Source organism: Phalacrocorax aristotelis, chromosome 5 (assembly GCF_949628215.1).
Source record: "Phalacrocorax aristotelis chromosome 5, bGulAri2.1, whole genome shotgun sequence".
Lineage (NCBI taxonomy): Eukaryota > Metazoa > Chordata > Aves > Suliformes > Phalacrocoracidae > Phalacrocorax > Phalacrocorax aristotelis.
The window spans coordinates 28,678,750-28,702,107 of NC_134280.1; the positions used below are offsets into that span (position 1 = coordinate 28,678,750).

A 23,358-nucleotide genomic window follows, 5' to 3' on the forward strand; every position below is an offset into this window, starting at 1 on the left:
TTTTAAAGCAAGATACGGATCAGTTTTAAAAAAAGGATGGGATGTGCAGCAGAGTGTTTCTATAGGACAAGTATCTGGACATTGAAGTACATGAAGAACATCCTTAATTGGTTTTTGTCATCTTACGAAACAGATACTGTAAACTTAGAGAAAAAAAAAAATTTAGCTCCCATTACTGATTAGTATGTGGATATTTTTTTAAAGATTGAAAAATCACTGGTTTTGTCTATTATTTTAATTTGCTTCTGAAATATGCTTGTCTTTTGTAGGCGTCACTCTCCCTATCGTACGTTGGAGCCAGTACGTCCTCCGGTGGTTCCAAATGACTACGTGCCTAGCCCAACTCGCAATATGGCTCCCTCACAACAGAGCCCTGTTAGAACAGCTTCTGTGAATCAGAGGAATCGCACATACAGGTATTCAGTGTAGTCCTGTACGAGGTGTGGTTAGTGCTGTATAAGCATAGGGACAAAAAAAGCTACAATAAATATCAAATTCATCTGCACCGCTACAGTGAATTCATGATATGGACTGGGAACATCATTTGGCACAATGAGAATGCTCTCTGATAAAACCAGAACAGTGGCTCACGCTAGGATTGTTTACCTGGTCCTCTAGCCACCTTAATTTTAGAGGTGTCACTGAATTACAGTACTTAATGAATTGCTAAAATTGTGAAGTCTTTCAAGTAGGTAGATCATGATACTATTTTACAAAATGCTTACAAAACTATGAAGACTTTGTACACAACTTGACTTCTGCTTGTTGAAGGACTGCACAGTATGCTTATAGTCACATTTTTATTTGAACAGTCTTTGATTTTATAGCTTGAGTAGCTGAAAAAGAGCAATATATTTTGAGGATACAGTTGGACTTAAAATATAAGAAAATCTGACTTTTACTTTATGATCTTAAAATTTCCAGATTTCAGTAGTCTCATATGAAAGCACATAAATCGAAGTCTAAACAGTCTGTGTTTTGTAAGTGATAGGAAAAAGGTCTGTATTTGCTTAGTAGGGTTTTAACAGTATTGGAATGATGTGCTTTGGAACAAGGTTCTGGAAGTGTTTCATTTTTGGGCAACTTCATTAAGACTAACTGAAAAACCTGTTGTGTTGTTATCAAAGTGAAGAGTTTTAGAAAAAATAAGCTTTATACAGGTTTATTTCATGCTTGTTTCTTTTCTCTTGTTTCCTGTTACTTCTCTGAATTAGTAAGGTGCTATATGAGGGATGTTATGTTTCAGCATGCACTGCAGCATATTCATAGCCTGCATTATCTTGGTTTCCTACAGCAGCAGTGGGAGTAGTGGAGGAAGCCACCCAAGCAGTCGGAGCAGCAGTCGAGAGAACAGCGGAAGTGGAAGTGTGGGTGTTCCTATTGCTGTTCCCACACCATCTCCTCCCAGTGTCTATCCAGGTAAATGGAAACTTGCTGTTCCTCCTTCTGACTCAGCATTAACGTTTAGTATTTGCAAGGATCCTGAACACAGTGCTGAGTAAACCCCAAGAGAAGTCTCAGAAAAGTTCATTATTTAGAAACATGCAAGCCTTGAAAATTGCTTCCTATTGATAGTATGAATTTGAATCGAGTGGTATATTTCCTGGGAGTGTCTGATGTGCTCTAATATGTCTTTTATATATTAATTTGTTTATCAGAATTTTTTGTCTGGCTGCCTGCATGTGAGTAGGTAGGACACAACACCTTTTTCAGTGGGCTGGGGGAAACATCTCCCTTGTCCTTTTAAGAAATGTTTTTTCATTGGCTGTTGATGCAGATATATAGAAGCATGCTTTTAGAAAATTAGATTAAATGAGAGGCAGGCAGGCACAGAGTAAATCTTCAGTACATTAATGGAAGCCTAACTGAGTTGTCACAAAAAGACACTTTTCAATGTAATTGCCCCAGTCTTTCTAGAAATAGGAAGTGATATTGGTACTCCTTTTTCCTTTGCTCAGCCCTGTCAGTGAAGAAGACTGTAGCTGGCTTGCAGCGTGATCTGAAATACATGATGCTTCTGAACCAAAGAACTGGAAATTTTTGGCTTTCCTCTTCTGTATATTTTCTAATTCATACAAAAGCTAAGGGCAGCCACGCTACAGTTTGAAGCGCGAATAACAAGCTGTAAAGGCATCTTTCAAAAGTAATGGCTTTCAGTGAAAAGTTCAGGGTTGTTCCCTTCAGACCTGGAAAGAAGAGTTGGATTTACTTGACCCTCATTTACCGTCTACATAGGAATGAGCCTTTATTTAACAGCTCCATTTTTCTCTCATCTCGTACATTCTAAAATACTGTGCATCTAATAAATAGCTAACACTGAATAGTCAAAGGCTCTCTCTGATCCTTGCTAACATATCTCCTTATTAACTCCACCTCTTCCTCCTCTTTTCACTTAGCCCCTGCCGGCTCAGCTGGCACTTCTCCCCTTCCTGCTACCTCTGCTCCTGCCCCCACTCCTCCTGCTCCTGCCCCTTCCTCCGCTGCCCCAGATGCTGCTGCTGCTGCTGCAGGAGCTCAGCCCCTTGCTGATGGCTTCACCTCTCCAACTCCCCCTGCTGTTTCTTCCACACCCTCTACAGGTGAGTGTCTGCTCCAGCTGGTGGGCAGATGAACCCAGCGGTGATCATGATCCAAGGCTTTTCAAAGTTACTTCAGAAGCAGTGGGTTTTTTAATTTAATTTTTTTTAAATAAAACCAGAAAATATCTGTTAATACCCAACTATAAGGTAATGGCTGTAGTAGACAATTCAAGGTGTGGTAGTTTTATAAGCAGCAATCATGTAATTTTTTTTACATTTATATAATTATTTATTACATTATCATTTTATTGTGGTTTGGATACTGAGAATCTCATATAATAATTATGTTTGGGGGAACCAGCACTGATAGTTCTGGGCCTGCCTGATTTATTCCATTACTGAAAGAGAATAAAAAATGCATCTAGCAAAGTATTGTTTATATGACTTGTCTCTTCAGTGCTTTCGAATGACAAGTCTCCTTTCAATGAACTGATAGAAAGGGTAATTGTTTTGTGTTCAGTGTCAGGTAAGGTACAAATTTCTATTATGCAGAATAGTACTAAAGCCTTTTGTTTTAACAGGTGGTACTTATGGTATGTATTGCAACTTGCTTTTTCTAATGCTTATGAGATCACCCTACATTTTTTCATTTTCTGATATGCTGAAGTTGCAGCATATAGTACTTACTACCCAGAACACTGTTCTGTGTCAGCTTCTGAGCAGGACTTACACCTGCATTGTACGGATCTCCATTAGACAGACAAATACATGTATAGCTACCTACGTGCTTCATTACTTTTCATTATAGTGGAGGCCAATCACAACAGTATGAATGGGTTTGTGTGTTTATTAGTAAGAATTTCATCAGGTGCCAGAAGCATTGTTGAAGTTGTATTTAGTTTAAGGTGCTGTGGTTCATATAAAATTAGAAAATACTTGCATTAGAATCCATGACTATGACTAGAAGTTTCTGAACTGTGATGAATTTTGGTATTGGGTGATGATCCTGATGCCTAAACTACTTTCATATTTAGAAGATGAGCTGTGTCATACGGGGCCTCAATCAGTTTCCCGTTTTTGATGCACTGTCAGTATCCCAGTTCTTAGGCCATATTGCTTCTGTATTTTTGACAAGTCAAAATCAATCAGAGAATAGTGTTTTAATGGCTGTAAATTCACAATCCATAAGGGAAATTTCAGGTTACTATTCTTAAGATCTTTTGTTTCCCTGTGCTATTAGTGAGGTTGCTTGCATGTATTTGAAGAGACTGGAGGGTTTACTGCTTGAGGTTGTAGGTTTTGGTCCTTAAGGATCTCTTATGCCTGTTTCTTTCCTCCCTTCCCTCCAATCACCACCAATCTCTGCCAGTGCATTATGTAACAGGGAGACTGAGACATTGGAAAGGCACATTTGAAAAAATGTGAAAAAGCCTGTGTACAAGGCGGATTGCTGCTTAACCGTTCTTCTTCCTCATCTGTAAAAAGTGCTTTTTTTGAGGTGTACATATCCGTACAAAGCAGGAGGAATGTGAATCTCTAGTTCATGCATTTGCTCTTGCAAGTATTGCAGCAAGCAACTTGCATTTTATTTACTGACCTAGTGTGAAGTTTTGCAAAGCAATCAAAACATAGTGGAGAACAGTGCAGGTTTTTTAAAAATTGCACAATCATTTGTTCTGTTTCCCTGTTTACTTTCCTGTATGCATGTCTCCTCAATCACAGTGGCCATTCCTTCTTCCCTTGTTTTCTTGCAAACTCTGAAATTTACATCTAGCACGAATGGTGGAGGCAGAATAGTTAGGGAGGGTAATAATCCATACGGGTATAACAAAACAAGTTTGCTGTAATATACAGTATATAAGCCAGAGAACTCTGTGTGAGCACAGAAGAGAGAGAACTTAATGGTCTTGCCTTATTTATTGCTTGCTTAGATTCAGATGCAATTACTTTGATACAGGAAGTAACTAAAATGGAAAGCAAGTTTTTAAGAAGTGGTTTCAACTGACAGCTCCCCAAAAGAGAGTCTTTGAGTATGATCTCGCTTATTTCATCTTCACGCAGTTTCTAAATTCCCTTCTCCCCAAATGATTCTCTATATATTTCCTGAACAGCACTAAGATAGTATTGTGTTTTTCAGTTGTAGATGGTGACAGCTTTGAATCTTGGAAGTGGCATACAGTTAGGTTGTACGTGTATGCGGCTTAATTGCTGGACCATGAAATCTTATGTTTTTGCAGGTTTATAACTAACTAAATTTGCAAGAAGTTATTATAATACATTCTATAAAATGGATAACTGGGAATTATTTTCTTTCGCTTTGAGACTTCGTAGCTTAGACGCTTTTGTATTTTCATTCTGGCTTTTGTGACCAGTGCTGAGTACAGGCAGTTGGGAGAGTTGGTTTTTGTGTTGCTGTTGAGCCATCCAGTGCCCAGCCAGTCCGGCAGCTGAACTGGCTGACTGCTCCTAGGATGAAGACTGTCTTAAAAAAGCCAAAAACCTTTCCAAGCCTTTGAATCTTGAATACAGGTACAAAAAAGGCAGGCATCATTCTTTTCTTTGCTAATACATTTCTCTTTCTAACCTAGGTCACCCAGTTCAGTTCTACAGCATGAACAGGCCTGCATCTCGACACACGCCCCCGACAATAGGGGGATCTTTGCCATATCGGCGTCCTCCTTCGATCACATCACAGCCAAGCCTTCAGAACCAGATGAACGGAGGACCGTTTTATAACCAGAACCCAGGTAAGAAAGGTTTTCTGCTCTGTTGAATTCAACACAGTGGTGAATGGGGGGGCCTGCAGATCTCTGAAATCTTATGTTTTGTCTCCATTGCAGATAACTTCCAGTAGGTTGCTGGTAGCCATGCCAAAGCTGCAGTCCAAGTACAGAGGGTTCAGCTTCTATTATGGCAGGCAGCTTAAAACAATACTGGCGTTGCTGCCAAATACATTACTTGTGATCTCATGGTCCCGATTGGACAAGCGTTAGTCCTTTACTACACTGTGTGTCATGTGGCTGCTTTGGTGTGGAATGGGTATTTGAATTTGCACCAGAACGCTGACTCTTCATTAATTAGTCTTTGTTGTGTATGCTTTTTCCTTCTGATTAACGGACAGTTCAAGAAATTGCAGTTGTTATACAGGGGTAAGCATTAGAGACCTTAGAGACATTAGGGGTGTTTGGTGTGGGATCCAAGGGAGCTGAGTCCTCTGCCAAGTCCTCAGGTGATGTTATTTTAATGGGTGACCTGTCTTAAAAAGCAGGATCAGATATTAAGAAGGAGTGGCGTGACCTGTGTATCAGGCAGAATGGAGTAGCTTTTCATCTAAGGAGTCCTCTTCCCTGTGCTTCTGATGTGGCATGAAGGTTTTGATACCAGAGTAGGGGAGACTTTCTTCTTTGACAAAGCTACAGAAAGATGCAGGAGAAATATTGAAGGCTCCTTGATAGGGAACACCCTGTTACCAGCAAAACTGAATGTTGACTTGCAAGCACTACAGTGTGTTTGTGTGTTGTGGTGGTTTTTGGTTGGTTTTTTTCCTTTTTTTTTTTTTTTTTTAAATTGAGTACTAAATTTGGAATTAGGTCAAATGCTGCAATCTGCATTCAAGGGATTTGATCAGGTTCGAATATTACTGCGTGTGAGCCACTCTGCAAAGAGATATGTGTGCTTAACTTGAGAGGGAAATAGGTGGTCCCGCTGGGGACAGGGTGGTGGAGGAGGTTATATGACTAAATTGTAGCCCAGTTGCCTTAAATATGTGGTATTGTAAAGCACATTATGTGCACATTGAAGGCTGCAGGGAAATAGGCAAGAGGGAAAGGTAATAGCAATGAAAGAAACTGTTCAGGATTACCTTTGCAGTAAAGAGGATTTTCAGTATATCCAGAGAGTTTCTGACAACTGCTGTGCATTTCTGGTTTAGCAAAGGGATAATTCTCTGCAAGCTACCATTGCATTGCTAATAGGTAATCATAGGAGATGCCAAATAGACTTTAAATAAGTTACGTAACCACAATTCAGTCTGTGTACCCAAAAAGAAGATAATGATTGTGGTGATTAGTCACTTGAGCTGTAAATCACAAACAAAATACCTCAATTATACTGGCATACTTGATACTTCAACTGCTTATTTATGTTGTAAGAGACTTTTTTAATATACTTAGCAGAATACAGAATTTATTAGCTTTGCAGTTATACTAAACCAAGGGTTTTTTGGCTTGTACCTTGAAAGGAGAGGATGCTCAAGCATGCATAATTGGTGAAGACTCTAAGAACAGAGGGACTGTTGTGTCTGTAAGGAGCAGGGTTATTAGTGAGAGGACAAGGGGCTATGATTGCTTCTCAGCATTCCTGAAGAGAGAGAGAAAATGCAAACGTAAGAGGTGAAAAAGAGACCTTACGACAGACAGAGGAGCGTGCCAGCTATGGCTTGTTCTTTGCAGGCTGTTTGGCAATAAAGCAGTACTGTTTTTTCCACTTCATTTTTTAGTATGCTGGCGTAGTCATTTTTATTCACTTCACCAGAGGATGAAGGATACTTCTCTTGCCCTGTTCTTTTGAATGCCACTTCTAAGATAATATAATTTCTCTACTTCATGGTAAGACCTTTGTAACAACTGAAAAGGAAATATTGAGAAATGCAGACCCTAAATGATCTCAGCATACGTCTGTCCCAAAGCCACTCTTGCCAGCCATGCCACCTAAGAAATGTTTTAACTTTGCGACCTTAGATACCGGTACCTAAGCAGTATAGAGCTCCGCACAGGCTAAAAACCCTGTGGGAGGACCTAGGAAAGTACTGAGCTGATGGTCTGCACTGCGCGCTATTTGTACAGCTGAATTCTTAGCAGGCTGGAGCAACTGAGTGGAAGGTGCTCTTGAGCATTTCTCAATTAACTTACAGCAACTGTGTAGATTCGCTCTTAATCTATAAATGGTCTCTATGTAAGGAAGCTGGGAGGGAGTGTTTGCGGGTGTTTATCTCATCTTTTGAGACAGCTGTTCTGATGCACAGATGTTCTTTATAGACAAAGTCATTGTTAATATATTTATTGTATTGGCTCCTGAAGGTCAATACTAGCTTAGTGTCATTATATATCATATAGAGACAATATAGTATGATGGTCCCTGCACTGTGCATAGACTGAAGCACAAACCAAATGGTTAAGATAAACAAGGAATGATGTCAGCTAGTGTTAGCATCACTATTTTGATTAAACTACACAACCCAAACTAAACTAAGGGTTTTTTTTGGTATTTGCTTGGAGTGCTTGTCTAGGGTGATTTATTTTTTCTATGTAGAAAGCCTCGTTATTTCTTTCAAAGAAATATATATAGCTAGCACATGAACGAAGTCCACTGAAGGGACCTAGGAAAACTGAAGCTGGTCTCATATGATAGATATGAATTGTATGAATCCATATGATATTGAATAGAGGAAACATTTTGAAACTGAACATTTTTAATTATAAATGCTATAAAAAGGCAGGGACTTCATAGACGCACAAGAATGCGGAATTCACGAGTATTACCATGTTTCAGTAGGATTTAAAATTCAAGTTCCCTGTTCCTATTCGAAAAAATGCAAGACTAAATCTTCTTCCAGCTACTGTGGTTATGCTTGAAGGAATAAATACTCTCAGAGGTCATGTCATTCAAGTCAAAGGAGCTGTAATTAGAAATGTGTTTCCTTTTTTCTCAAGAAATATCAATTAAATGGTGAGATAATGGAGCTTGCTTTATGTGAAGGTACAAGGATATTTTTGCAACAAAAAGAATGGTTGCTCTGGGGCTTTGTTGTTGTTTGCTTGGGGTGTGTGGTTGTGAGAGGAATGTGAATGTGAGTAACAGAAGAAATCCAAAGCGCTTGAGAGAATAGTTACTGAAATAAGCAAACAGAAGAAATTTTGAGGCATGAATTTTAAATACCCTGAAGTTCTTCTCATTTGCTATGATGATGTGAATAAATTCTGAGAAATACTACATCATACCTGGTAGTTTTCTTACCAGCTCTGGAATTAGTCTGAAAGTTATTTAGTTCTGTTCTGCAAGCTGAAAAAATGTACTGGTATGTGAAGTGTAGACATTTTCCCCTCATTCTTTGGGCAAGACTAAATGTTTCTGTATGCCATTACTAACAAGAAAATTACTTAGCCGTGCTTTTCCTGCGGTGTGCGTTCTGAAGAATAATCTTGTAACTTGCTTGCAGAATATTACTGCATTATTCATGCAAAGTGATACTAAAACTATTGTTTTAACTAGATAACCGAAACTTTCACTCCTGGCTTAAACAACAGTCTGCTGTTTGCCCGTTTGCAACGGGCTGATAGTATATCCTTTAAATGTGAATTCACATGTACTGTACAATGACCTGCTCTTCTGGTACCAGTAAAACAGCTGTTCAGAGCTCAGTGCAGTGGTCTGCAAAATCAGGTGGGAAGGAAACGAGGTCCCACATCTGGAATGGGCCCTGTTGTTTGGCAGCAGCACAGTGTCCTTTGTTCTACCAGTAAGGTCAGAAGTCCTGTATCTTCCAAGTACACTCAGTTCTCAACGGCATCTTTTTCTCTTTAGCCTAGAATAACTGCCTCATTTGATGGGTTTTTTGGCCTACGTTTGAGGAAAACTAGTTATATCCATTTTTACTACTAAGGATTCGTGGATGCTGTTACAGAAGTCACCTCTATAAATATCAGTTTGATCTGAAAGGTAGAAGATAATGGGGAGAGAATCCTCTTGATATGTATATTTGTTTGGTAATAAACTTCAACTTAGGGGAATCTCATAGATCAGAAAACACTTCAGATTCAGATAAGATTTTTAATCTCATAGAAAAGAGTTGGGCTGGAAGTTTTAAAATCTCCTTGAAGTAAGGATTAGGGATATGCTTAAACCACCTGATCCATTTTTCTTTGAACATCAGCCTTTTTATCTCAGCTTCTTGGCAGACTGTTACACTGTCTGAGTGGTGATGATGTCTACTTTCCTGTTTGCTGCTTTGTTGTGTTTCTAACCGAGTACCTCTCTCTTTTTAATTTCTGTGGCAGCATCCCTTGCTCCTCCTCCCCCCTCCATCCTACAGGTAACCCCACAGCTACCACTAATGGGATTTGTGGCCAGAGTTCAAGAAAACAGTAAGTCTGCTGCTTCCTTGTGCCATGATTTATTATTTGATGTGGCTTTTGTTTTGAGTGGATGAGTGATTTGTCTGTGTATAGCCAGAACTCTGCCTTCTCCACTGCCTCTGCAAGTTTGAAATTGTGAAGGGTTCCTCCTTTATTGGAGGAACCTGATTCTTCTCTGACTTTTATTGTCTCAAGCATATTTCCACAAGTTCTAACTATTGGTCCAAGGGCAACTAATGGGGATAGGGGCTATTACTTCAACCTGCTACCATGGTCCTAGAGGCATTTTCATGGTTATACTATTGCTTATTTTCAGTTTCAGATACTCCTCCCCCGCCACCACCTGTGGATGAGCCAGTGTTGGATGAATCTCCACCTCCACCCCCACCTCCAGAGGATTATGAGGAGGAGGAAGCAGCTGTGGTGGAGTACAGTGATCCATACGCTGAGGAGGATCCTCCCTGGGCACCAAGGACCTACTTAGAAAAGGGTAGGTTTGGAGCCAGTAGAGGCGGTAGGGTCATGTTTGTACATGATGTATACAAGATGTACAGCATCTTGTATAAGCTCCTGCCATCCCGCTTTGTATGTGGAGCCTGCCTAGTCTCCTTTGTAGCCAGTGTTTGGTGTTGTCGTAGAGGTGCTCCTCCAAATGGCAATTTAAAGAACAAAAGTTAAGCTACTCTTCTGTGTCTAACTCTTTCGCCCCTTTGGAGAAAGGGAAGATAATGATTAGCTGGCTCATTACATATTTTTTTAAATCCTCTGTAATCTACTTAAGACTAACCTTTCAGGAGTCTGCTTAATCCTAATAATCAAACTCATATGAGGTCAAACATGAAAGAATCAGTGCTGCAGTTGCACTTGAACCTTGAACATATGTGCATATGGAGAAGTGCTGCAATGTGTGTTTGAGGCTCTGGAAGGTGCAATGCTGCATCAGTGTGGGGCTGTGCTGAGGAGTCAGTAGGGCTGACTAACAGAGGCATTGCTGTGTGGCTGCATCTAGACAGCTTCCAGTTCTGAAGCAGGTGTGTTGGAAGCATGCTGGAGTAAAACCGAGTAGGTCAGTGGCTTAGGCGCACTTGAATATGACAAAATCTACTGCCTGGTACTCTGGGAAACAGGGTCATATACTTCTTAGTAAAAGGTAATATAAAATCTGATGTTGCAAAGCAACCAGGCATCTCAGCTGACTGACTGTTAGACACAGTCTGCATCTGGGGAAAAAAAAAATCAAGAATGCCACAAAGATAAAGCCAGTGTGGGACTTGAGGGGAAGAAGATGGAAGGGGTGCTTTCTGCCAACTCCAGCCCAAAATAAATACTACTGTTCCTGAGGGAGGTGGAGGAATGTGTGGGAGTTCTTCTGTTATTTCCCCACCCTCCCTCTAGCTGGTCTAAGTGTCTAGCGCAAGGAGTACCTGGGCTTTGCTGACAAGCTGAGACCATTTGTCAGGCAAAGTGGCTCACTTGCAGGGTGTTTACATGTCTTGCTTTATCTATTGACCTCTTTCCACCCGATTGACAGCAAGTGTCACAATTATTCTGTTGATGCACACAGTCTCTTTGTTTGATTAAAAGTTGCTTCAACTTATTCCTGTTAGGGAAGCTTATTTCTATGAGGGAGGACAGGTGAAAAAGGGATCTCACATGCAAAGAACCTCCTCTTGCAGTTTGGAGGCATTCCTGATTATTGCCATTAGTTACCTGGCTTCGCAAAATCAGGTTGTGGAGTGGGGTGGGGTTCCTGATGTTGCATTTCTTTCTTTGGGGAAGGATGGCAAATTTCTTCAGCTTGGGATCAGTACAGACAATTTCAGTAAATACTGGATGTGCTATGTTACTTAATGAATTCCTCATATCAGGCAGTTTATCTGCTCAGTTTCATTGTGGTTGACATATTTTGTGCTGGATGAAGATTGCAGGCATGTTACTTTTTGATAGGAGAGTGAGTCTCAAGATTTTTCTCTGTATTTTTCCAGGCATAAGACACTCTTTAGCTTAATTCTACATTCGTGTCACTACCTTCTGTTCTGTTCCTGTTACTCCTGCCACCTGGCCCTCAACAAATCGTCAGTGGCATTTCAGCTAGGAGCAAAAGAGAAAAAAGAGGACCCTGACATGCATTGCCTTTTTATAGGATCTCATACTCATGCGGCGGGGCGGGGGGTGGGTATGTTTGTGGGGTAGAGAAGCCACAAAATCATGTGGCACGTGGCCTGGGAAAACAACTTTTAATTTGAAGAAATACGACATTTATATTGTAGCGTATTGTTCTGATCTGCTTTTCTGTGTGAGTTAGATGAGCTTGTGAACTAAAATAATTTACATAGGTGCATGTATGCACAGATCTGTTCCATCTCAGCAGGCAGTCCAGGCACTTGTAGTTTTGATATTTACAGGAAAAATCACATGGGGTAGCAAAAGTGTAATGGGAGTCTTTAAAGGCTGGACAAAGTCAGGTTTTTAGTCAGAACATTTTTCCTGCAGAAAAGCAAAAGTATAGGGAGCCAGACATTCTCTCATATTGATGTAGAGTCCCTTGCAAAAGCATAACTTTGATCTGTATTTTGAAAACTAGATGGCTACAACATCTAAAAGATTGAAGATTGGTCTGTTCTTAGAAACACTCATTATAGTAATAAAAAAATCAAGCGCTTACAATGTATGAAGAACTGTTAAATAGTAGTTTTAGGATAACAGGAAAAAATGAGATACTGACATAGGTGTGGATTCTGTAGTTACATTGTTGTAGTTACATGAATCACTCTACTTATATCCAGCCCATGGCTTGAGATTTGACTGCTTTGCTGGAGTTGGGAGAGGAGCGCTTGGCGGTGATCTCTCTCTCTCTTTTTTTTTTTTTTTTTTGTTAACAAGCTTTAAAGTTAATGAAAAGCCCCATGCTAAAAGAGGACTTCCATACTCCAAGAATGTGTACACTTATCCTGCTGTGAACTAATAGTGCTTTATCTTCTGCAATATAATTATTCCTATGGCAACTCCTTAAGTTCCTATAAATAGTATTCTGTGCCACATGATTCAAAGCTGTCAAAACTGATGGAAAGAGGTGTCAAATACAGAGGGTTGCTATATAGTGAGGTGGGATTCAGTATGATCCTGTTCTGTAAAGGGGTCATGCAGTGTGGGAGGTACATTTAACATTAAGACATGCTCTAACCTACAGCTGAGGAACGAAGTGAAAAGCAGATCCATTTTGAACACATGGAGAAGCTCTTGGGTAGGATACAGTTAGTGGGGATGCTGAACTTCAGGACAGTACTGCACGGCTGTAATAGCAACAGCCAACCAGCAAGGTCCAGGAAAGCGCACTGCCATTTTCCATTGAGCTGTGTGTCTGGGTGCGTGGCATGAAAAGGTAAGAAAACGTCCCAGCTTTGCAAATCAGATGAACAGAAATGGGTATCCAGAAGGAAGAATTACCCTTGTACCACATGGAGAAAGTGTGTGCTCACAGCTGTCAGATTTCAGCTGGATAATCAGTCTGGCCTACATTTGTGGTCAGTTTGATATACAGTTCAGCCAAACTCTGTGTAATTGTTGAAGAACCAAAGATCACTGATTGGAAGAATATCAACCTAAATGAGTAATTCTGTTTTTCATATCTGCGTTGCAACATATTCAGATGGAAACTAAGAGGTCCTGGCTCAGTCTCGCAAGGAGGGATGCCACCTCCTGAGTCAGTATTGCTGCTTCCTGTCTCATCGGGAGCCTTTTTTGCAATACTGGCCTCGGTTCCTGGTAGCTCGTGGTATGCGACAAGCTCACAGCTTGATCTCGGGGGGGCTACAGACAGAAGGATTAAACAGTATTTTAGAGAGAGGAATGTTGTCAATACAGAATTAACATGTAGGAGGAAGCAACAGTGATGTGAAAACAAAACCAGGCTTCAGGCTTAACAAGAAGCAAATTTTCATCACAAACTTAGGGAAGAGTCATGAAATAATTAATCCATTCAGTATCAGAGGGGACTAGAGTACACTCAAAAATGAGAAAGAAGGGAATTGGAAGTTATTGTGATCCTTGGCTTATTATTATCAAGAGCACAACAGGTGAATCTAGGAATAAATGTTTTAAAATCAACAGGTAGAGAAGGCAGTTAAAAAGGAATTTTGAAGAACTTTAAATGAATGAATCGTGTTTATATAGTGACTTCTGTTTTTCAAGCTAAAAATCTACTGATTTCTCAATTTGTGTTTTGTTTCCTTAGAACAATAAGTCTAAAACTCGTTTGGAGGAGTTACCTAACAGCTGTGCTGGTATAAGTGTAGAGCCAGCAACATTTGTATCATTCGACCAGAGCGTATTTAAAACGCACAGCTGTTTGGGAGATGTATTTAAAAAACCCTAATTCTCTGTACATACTCTGCTTCTCCACTGGGATTGATCTGTATATTTTACTTTATAATCTCTTCAGGATCCAGGTTTCCCTAGTAAATATTTGTATTGATTCCTTTGCTGCCTCAAAAGGAAATGACCTCTCTTCTTTTGAAATGAATGATGAATTTAGCAGGACTCTTGGACACTGTGCTCAGGAACACATGCTGGTTCGTTTTGGTTTTTTTTCCCCCTCTCCTTGCTTTGTTTTAGAGTATCTTCCCTTCTTTAGCCAGTACAAGATTTTAGGATCTCTGTCCGACATCCATTTCGTGTCAATGGCAGCACTGCGTGTTCCATTGCCAAGTGCTCAAAGCACTGACTGATGCTATTTGTTAAAGTATTCAGAGTCCAGCATAGCTCATTTTCTGTACGGAAGACATAATGATAGGACTGAGAAGGGAAAAACATATCAAGTTGATGTCTGTTTTATGCCATTTCCGGACAATGATCTCTTTAAGATTTGCCAGTGTTTTGTCCAATTTCTTTGACTTTCCTAGCAGCTTTCATGCCTTCAGTAAAATATTCTGCAGCTGTAAGAAAAATGTCCTGATACAGTAGGCATACATTTTGTTTCAGAGAACCACCTTACTTCTTCCAAGCCCCTAACTGAGATTCACCCATCTTGGCACTATATACCCTGGGAGTGACTTCTGCCTACTGGGGCTGCACATACACATTTTACAGATTTAAATGTGGAGGTAGCGAAGGTAGATGGAAGTCTGGGACATTAGCCATGGCTCATTCTTACTGTGATCTGAAGAGAGCTCTTATTACTCTCCCTCTTCCATGTTTTCCTGCTGGCTGTTAGTTGCACAAAGATCTGATTCTGCACAGACATCTAATAAATGAATCTCGGAGTTGGTCTGAGTGGTCAGAGCCACAGGGAGTTACAGCCACCTCCTTGTATCATTCCATACCAAAAGTTTAACATATATTTGTAAACTTTTCCTCTGGTGGGTCTGGAAATAGTAAGCCTAGAAGAATTAAAGTAGTCCGTGGCTCCTGCGCTTTAAAGCATGCGCTCTTATAAAGGGTTGGAAGAAACTTCCCCCCTCAGCAGATCATTCTGTGCTCATGGAGGTGAGGCAGTTCGCAGAGATCGCTTTGAATGTGGAGAACTTTGTATGAGATTGATTCTCCTCCTCTTCGCTGTACCTCTCCTAACAAGTCATGCTCTGTTCTTTCCTAGTGGTGGCGATCTACGACTACACGAAGGACAAAGAAGATGAGCTCTCATTTCAGGAAGGTGCCATCATTTATGTCATCAAGAAAAATGATGACGGCTGGTATGAGGGGGTTATGAATGGAGTGACAGGGCTCTTCCCAGGGAACTATGTGGAGTCGATCATGCATTACTCAGAGTGAAGACCAGAGGACAGAACACCGCATCTCCTGCTGCAGGAGCTGTCAGGGCTTCCCAGATCTCCATCAGCCTCTGGGGCTCCATCCAGTATAACTGAATGAAGGATAATTGTAACAACCACTCTTGTTTTTCAATTTTTCCCCCCCCTCCCTGCCCCCATTATAAAACAATAGTGATTTGAGTTGTTTGAACAAATGGCTCTATGGCTCTTCCGGCTGCCAGCAGAGGCTATCCTGAGCTGTCTGAGCTCCCGTTCAGATGTAACAAACTTGTTGAGTAGCTGATACTTCACTTGAATTGTGACTACTTCTGACAGGCTTTGGGATCTGTCTCAGGAATCCTGTGTGCCCTTGTGGTACTACCCTTGGCAGCACTGCCTGGCCCTTGGGATGTCCTGGATGCTTGCGGTGAAGGGTTACTGGCCAGTGGACACCCCTCCTGTTTCTACACTACACTCCCGTGCAGCTGGAAGAACAGTCGTGCGCTAGAAAACACTGCGATTTCTACACAGACCCGTTCCTGTAGCTGACTTCCACGTAGCTGGATACGTCTTTAGCATAAACAGTTCTGCAGCTGCTCTGCACATGTAGGCTGACACAGGGGCACACAGAGCTGGCTTTCATTCACTCACCTTTCAGTTTAGACAATTCAGATGGCTGCAGCCCAGAGGACCCCCATCCCCATTTCCTCATCTTTTGAATGCCAGAGTTTTGTTTTGCGTTCTGCACTGATGTAAATGTGCTCTACTTGCCATGGGTGCTGCTGGTTGAAACAGATCTCACAGATGCCGTTGATAGTGAAGGCAAAACAAAGTTTACAGGTCCTCCTGGGGTCCGAGGATGAACTCTAGGGGCTGTGATCTAAGGTTCAAGTCTACTCACGCCTGGTTGCACTAGAGAAACTTACCCCCGACTTTAGTCTTATGCACAATATAATCTTAAAATCCAATCAGGTATTGTAAATTGGCTATTTTGTACTTGATGACTAGATTTGCATATGTACTGTGAGAGCCCTGTGCAGAGGCAGGACAAACGGCAATTGTCGTCTTCATGTCTGTTGCCAAAATCTCTTCAGTGGAAGTAAAAAGGGCTGTTGTGTGTACTGGTTTCCCATGGAAATCCAAGCAGTAACTAGTAGTAGTCCTAGCTCTTCCCCCAGCCCGCTCCATTTTTTATTATCAAAAAATAGATATTTTGAGCTATACTGGTGGATCTGGGGTGGAGTAATACCACGTGAAGGCTCTGTAGCCCCGTGTGTTGATAGTTTGCTTTTTAATCTAGTCTCAGTTAAAAACACGGCTTCTGCCTAGCAGATAAGTGTGAAGCAACGGCTGTCTAGTCTGCCCTTAGGAAGGCCTAAATGTTACCTTTGGGTAAATGTCATGCATTAACAGAGTGAACTGATTAAACCTCCCATCGCAGTCCTGTTAGCCTGCAAATGGAGCTGACCCCTGTGTTGTGAGACCCTCCTGGGCCAGGGCATCTTCCAGGACAACTCCTGACTGTCACCTGGCCAAGTTCCAGCTGGTACCAGCAGTAGCTTGTCAAAGGCGAGGCGATGCTGCGGCTGTCCTCTGAGGCCTGTGTGTCAAACAGCAGTGCACAAGAGAGTGCTACCAGGGCTGGGTGCGTGAAAGTATTGGCAGTGATACAGGTAACTGACCCAATCCCCTTGCTTGGTAATTGATGCAATATCAGGATGGAGGTGCAGGTTCAGTGCAAACCCGGTCCGGGAGGTGCCATAGCTGCTCAGCAGGGAAGAAAGAGGAAACAAACAGGCAAGGTGTGTTTGTGGGATATGGATGAGTTTGATCACCTGCTGTGAGCTTCCAGAAGAGTGCGCCAAATCCTGTGATACTGTGTAAGGAACCAGTTTGGTTCAAGCCTACAGGAGGTAGGACTTGGAAGAAACTGGTGTGGAAATAGAAGTTACGTTCTCCCCTGCTCAATCCACAGCCGTGTAGCCAAGGTTGTCTTCTTCCTGGAAGTTGACAGCATTATAGTTTGGGATGAGTGTTAGCCAGAAGAGAGACCCTTCCACCTTCCTTGGTGGAGACTTTTGTGTCGCAGTAAGACTTACAGAAGCAGCCATGTTCAGTTCCCTCAGCCCGTTGTTTCTCTGGGAACAAACTTAGAAACACAGGCTGTGCAGTCACTGGAGTGACTCTAGTGTCACAGGCAGGGCTGCACTTCTTGCAGAGGAAGGTGATGCTTGCAGCCTTGCTGGCGGCCTGCATGACTGAACGGCATTATTGCCTAAGCCATTGGTGCTCACAGGGTGACTTATTTTTTCCAGGAATATCGGAGCTTTCCTGGTTTCTCTTGCTCTGGGTATGTTTGTGGTAAAGGCTGAGTGAACAGTGCTCAAATGCATCATTATGGCAGCTTCGTGAGTTACTGAACGACAGCTGATCCTCTCTCCCTGTGCCCCCCCTATGCTGCAGCTGGGAGGTCACGCATTAATGAAAGGTCTCTTAACTCAGTCTGTGTAAAAGCGTGCGCTTGAACACTTCTGACAGGTGGGGATTGTGTGTTCTTCCACTGTGAGTGCTACATGCCCGTCTCATCTTCATTCAGCTGGTGGTTCATCTTGTGAGTTTTCAGTGTTGCGAGAGCAGAGCATTGTGAACTCTGGGAAGTGCTGACTGCTTGTCTCAGAGCTCAGCCCGAAGATGAGGCTGCAAAACCTTGGAAGTGGAATGTGTGAAGCTCCTTAAAGAACTGGCTTTGGTCTGATGGGCCAGGGGTTAGTTTGGTCCCTACTGATAGTTTGTGGAGTTGTTTATCCTGCAAGAGCTGCTGTGGATGGAAGTTTTGGGTCACCTCCTGCTGGTTTGATGCTTTATTATGCAGTACTAATGTAAAGGAATTTGTTGAGTTTTATGCATATTTTTAATTTTGTACAGATTTTAATTTTGTTGCTTGTTTGGGGATGATGTGATGTAACAGTCATAGACCAGGCCAAGGTAATCAGACTTTGTATATTGTTACATAGACTGCATGCTAGTAAAATCAGTGAGGGTTATGTTTTGTCCCTTCTGCAAAACCTTCTCCCTCACTCCTTTATAATTTACATGTTTACTTTGGGGGGGAGGGGGGGCAGGCGGGCAGGGAGACAGTATTTCCAGTAGGTGCACAACATCACTTCACTGAGTTCTGCTGCCACAGCTGAGGGTGTTCAGCATCACAGGCTGATCAATCAGAGGTGTGTGTGGATGAGACAGGTGGGGAAGGAGACACTCCAGAGTATGGCTCTCCCTTTGTGAGAGCTGCCTTAGCCCAGCCAGCTGTTTTCATTGTGTACAGAAATTGGTCAGCATCCTCTAGTGGTGTATTTTGTTTTGGGTTGCTGTATCAGCGATTTCTTCCTTGCTCTTGGCCCCAGGGACAACACTATTAACTACAGCTGCCTCTCTGCCTGTGTGAGGGGGGTCCTACAGCATCTGTCCCCATCTAGTGCCAAAACAGGTTATTTTGGTGTCTGCCTTCCAGCCTAGAGAGAGCGAGAGATGGCTGAGGTTGCGTGTATTTCACCCTAATTCCCTCCCCACCCTTTTTTTTTCTCTCCCCCCCCCCCCCAGCCCTCCGATTAATGGTCTATTTCTCTCACTGGCTGCTGCAGCAGACGGCTGAGAGGGGCAGGAGAGGCAAGCAGGCTATGGTGCACTGGGGCACCCTGGGGCGTGCCCAAGCCTGCTGGCTGGAGTAGGCACCAGAGAGCTGCAGCAATACCTGGAGACTTGCTGGCCTGACTGGTGAGACATGGGCAGACACCGATGCCCTGAAGAGCTGTTGCTCTCACTGGAGGACAAGGGTGCAGCACAGAGTCAGGGCTAGCTGGCAGAGCTTGGTGTGTTACCAGGAGGCTGGCCACATTCCTGGGACTCAGCTTGTCGTTGTGGTTAGCAATAATGGGAACAAGTTGCGTTGGGTGTTCCTGAAAGTGGCTAGAGATTGCTGCTGGTTTGAACCACCACCCCCGCACTCCTGGTGGTGTGTGGCTTACCAGTGGGTGCCAGGAAGGCTTAAACCCAGCTCATTCTTGCTAGAGGAGTGGTTTGTCCACCTTTCACAGCTCCTGAACATTTTTGTTTCTTTGTGGCTGAGGGTTCTTGGCAATGGCCAAAGTTGCCAGTGGCAGTGATGCAGCTTCTGGCAAGTGGCACCAACTTGTATCTAGGGCATTTCAGTTGAGATGAAAAGCAAGCGAGGTAGCAGCAGGACTGATGCTCCTTTTCTGGCAGAGGGTAGGCTGCCTGGGGCGTACGTGCATTTGTTGACTGGGGTGGAGAAGGGTTGTGTGCTGATAGCAACTGTTGTGCTTCTGTGGTGTCTCCCACCTGTGCCGGATGGTGATGTAACGCTGCGCTCTTCCCAGCAACTTCCACCACTTCACAGCAAGCACTGGAAATGAGCTCGCTCTTTTTAATTAGTTATACCTCCAGGCTTCAGGCAAAAAGCAAAAGCAAAATGTTCATGTTTTCCTTTCTGGAAAGGCTGGGCCTTTATGCGGGTTAGTAAACTGGGAGCATTTACAGGGCTCCTCCTCCCAGAGGTGGTACAGGACATCGTGTGAAACAGCTGGTGTCTATGTATGTTCTCTGCCAGGCAACTTGTTGGAAGCTGCTGTTGGAAAGACCATGGTGCTGAGGCTTCTACTGGGAAGGGTACTTGCACTGAGAGTGTAGAGCCTCTGATGGCGCACTGCAGCATTTCAGGAAGTATTACAAACCCCAGGCAGAGACTTCAGTGCCTATGTTGACAACAGTGGCAGGGAGGAATGTAGAGCACTGTTGCAGTCACTAAGGCAAGTATTTACAACCCTGATCTCTAGCAAAGCTGGTTCTATAAACTGAGCTCTAGCCGGCAGATGATGGGCTACACGTATGAGGCTCCACTTTCAAGAATTTACTGTGCTTACAGGTCTATCCACCTTCCCCACAATTTGGCATCGCCCAGTATTAGGCACTGCCACGTTTTGTGATTAAAATGGTATTACACAGAGGTCAGAATAGTGCAAGGAGGGAACAGTTCGGGGGTTCTCCTCCAATAGCTGAAGTCAGTGTGCAGTAACAGTCTCTTTGACCTACTTTTGATTTTGAAACTGCAAGAATAGCGGGGTCCCCCCCCCCCCATGTCCCTGGGAAGGTTGCTGAAAGTTTGATGCAGCCAAGGTTTGCCAACTGCTGTTACAAAGACTACTTCACAGAGCATGGTGCTCTGCTGCTTTTGTTCAAAAAAAAAACCACCCCTGTGTTTTGTGCAGTCTCCTGCCCCTGCGGGAAGCATTTTCTTCTTTGGTACTCTAAACAGTAATTTTGTTAGCACCTTTGCGTATTACAAAACCAATAACGTTAGCAGCAGCCTGTTGTCCAGCGGTAAGCTTACACCCAGCATCCTGCTGAACACCGATGTGGTGACTCTGCCGAAACGTGTGCCGTACATTTGTTCCTGTTTCTCTTAAAACCTCAGAAGAATCCTACCGCTATTGACTAATGAGGAAGAGCTGTACACAACTTCATTTCCATTACAGCGCCTTGCTAAAGTGCTGACATGTCTGAGATTTTTTTTGTAAAGAACAAGTGCTTCTTTTCACATTTGAAAAAGTGTCTTTTGCAACTTGCATGGACAAGTAGTTTCTATGAATTCTCTGGAGATGTCGGTGTCTAACATGGATTTTGTCCATGCACTTTTTTTCTGAAAGCAGATTCCCCCCACCTCTCCTTTGGTTTGCCGTCAGGAGAAGCACGCTCTGCTTTTGCATTCGGCACTGCTGCTGCAGCGGACGAGTGCAGAGCCCACCGTAAATGATCCAGCCCACAGGACTCTGGGGAGCTGTATGCCACCAGTAACGTTTTATTGTGTGTGCCACTTGAACCACCTTTCACTGAGTGCAAAACCCAATTTTTAAATTTTTTTAATTGTACTTGGACTTAACTGTTGCTGTGTACTAAACCCTCTTGTTACGAGCCCTAAATAAAAAGAACAAAGCACACGCCATGTGTTCTGTGAGCGTGCCACTGCTGCGTCACGTTCCTTGTCTTTCGCTACAGGCTTTTCAGCACAGTGGGGACAGGGACAGGTGCTTGCGTATGCCTGAGCCCCGTCCCAGAGGAGCTCAGAGCACGGCGCTTCCCCCAGCAAGGGTAGGAATGACCACTGGCCCCCAGCCTACTGCCTTCGGCACCTCCTCTCTCTGCTTCTGTGTGACTATGCATTTCCTGCAGTCTCCACTAATGTCATGCCTCACACTGCTGCTGTAACAGCTGCTGATGGCCGCAGGGCCTGCAAACGAAGCCCGGGAGGAGGGGAGCAGAGCCGCATTCCCCGCAGCAGGCCCCGGAGAGGGGCTGCAGCAGCACTTACCAGCCATCAGCTGTTCTTGCGTGAGCAGAGCTGTACCAGGCCCCTGCATGCTGAGGGAGGAGGCAGGTGGAAAAGGCGAGCCTTCGCACTGGGTCTGCTTTAGACCTGTAATTGGTGTGCACTGTGCTACTGGTACAGCCAGCTCTGACCCGCTGGGAAGAACTGTGCAAAGGAACAATGGAAAGCAATTTTATTGAGCGTGAGCATATACATGGTAAAGCTGTAGGCCATCGGATGCCTGATCCCTACAGGGGCGACCCACTGATGCCCTGAGAACACAGTGTGGGTTCTGAACGCATGAGAAAGGAGACTGGCAAGACAGAGGATTAAAACAGGTTATTAAATTTAACTACATCTTTATTGAATTGTGCATATTCCATTGTATAATGATCTATATTGGGTACTCTATAATGTAGTATTTCTTTTGTCCTCTCCCATGCTTAAAAAAGTATATTTATACATATATTTATATATATTTATAATATGGCAAAGCTCCTCCCAGCCTGAAGCTATCAGTCTAAAAGAGCTTTGATTTTTCTTTTTGGAAAGGGAAGAAGAGGGGAGGCAATCCCATTGAAAGAGAAAATGTGCAATTTTCTTTTTAAAGCAGTAAACATGAATGTATTTACAGCACTCAGCACAAGTTTGCTGCACAGACAAATCATCATTGCAATGACACTTTTTTCATTACTTTTGCATCCCCAGTATTGTACAGAATAGCGCCGGTGGCTGCTAACAATTAGTGTAAGCCATAAACCAAGCTGCTGCTCCAGTCCACTAGAAGGAGACCTAAGTTTTGCAGTTATAACTTGTGACAAAGCATTTAGTTTTCCTTTTAGAAGTACAAGCATTATGGTGCTGCACCAAATCAGCAGCAGGGAGCCTTGGGCGCAGGTTTGTCTGCTAAACTGTCCTTTGCCCCCACCCCGTGCAGGCGTGTACCCCGCTACCAGCAAGAGATGCACAACATGGAACCCTGGCAGCCCTGTGCTCGTGCCAAATGGCTGCTGCAGCGCGGCAGCACTTCGGCTCCTGACACTTCAGCCTCAGGAGAGGCGGCTGCAAGCACATCTGTGTACCTGGACTTTAGCTCTGAACACATCTTTGGCATCTTAGGAAAGGTGGGAGGAAACTTTTGCACTGTAGGGAACAGCTGGTTCAATTCCTGTCTCCTGAAAGACAAGTCGCCTTTATGTATTTAAATAAGGGGGGGGCTTCAAAAAATCTGTCACGTTCCTTCTCACGCATTTCCCTCTAAATCCCTGCCATGGGGGATGGTGCATTTAGCATCAGTTCCGGTTCCGCCTGGTCTTCCACCTTCTCTAGCTCTGCTCACCAAAGAGATACACCTGTGATGAACAGAGCCCTGGTGAGTGCCTCAGAGCACCAAATAGCCATCAACCCAAACGGCCATTTTGCCCATTTTAGTGGCAATTACTTTAATTTACAGCATGAGGGGCAAGCATCTGTTGTCACCTCACTTGCACTTTAGTGTCTTAAACTTTTCAAAACTAGTCAAAGCCTGTGACTCAGTCGATTGTGAGTGCTGACCCCTGCAACATACCACTGGTTTC

The 23,358-nt window shown here is 43.2% G+C and overlaps 1 protein-coding gene across 9 annotated transcripts in view; it reads left to right on the plus strand.

Moving 5' to 3' along the window:
- ABI2 (abl interactor 2) overlaps positions 1 to 15,600 on the plus strand; it is a 66,186-nt gene extending 50,586 nt beyond the window's left edge. For 2 of the 9 annotated variants that reach the window (XM_075093698.1, XM_075093702.1), the window contains 6 exons: positions 270 to 416; positions 1,295 to 1,419; positions 5,108 to 5,266; positions 9,575 to 9,661; positions 9,969 to 10,142; positions 15,246 to 15,600. In XM_075093698.1, coding sequence (XP_074949799.1) covers positions 270 to 416; positions 1,295 to 1,419; positions 5,108 to 5,266; positions 9,575 to 9,661; positions 9,969 to 10,142; positions 15,246 to 15,421 — 868 coding nt within the window. In that variant the 3' untranslated portion in view covers positions 15,422 to 15,600. Of the gene's footprint in view, positions 1 to 269; positions 417 to 1,294; positions 1,420 to 2,396; positions 2,580 to 5,107; positions 5,267 to 9,574; positions 9,662 to 9,968; positions 10,143 to 15,245 lie in introns of all 9 variants that reach the window. The other 7 variants (XM_075093701.1, XM_075093704.1, XM_075093700.1 and 4 more) reach the window with 5 other exon arrangements.
- The last annotated feature ends 7,758 nt before the right edge of the window (positions 15,601 to 23,358 follow it).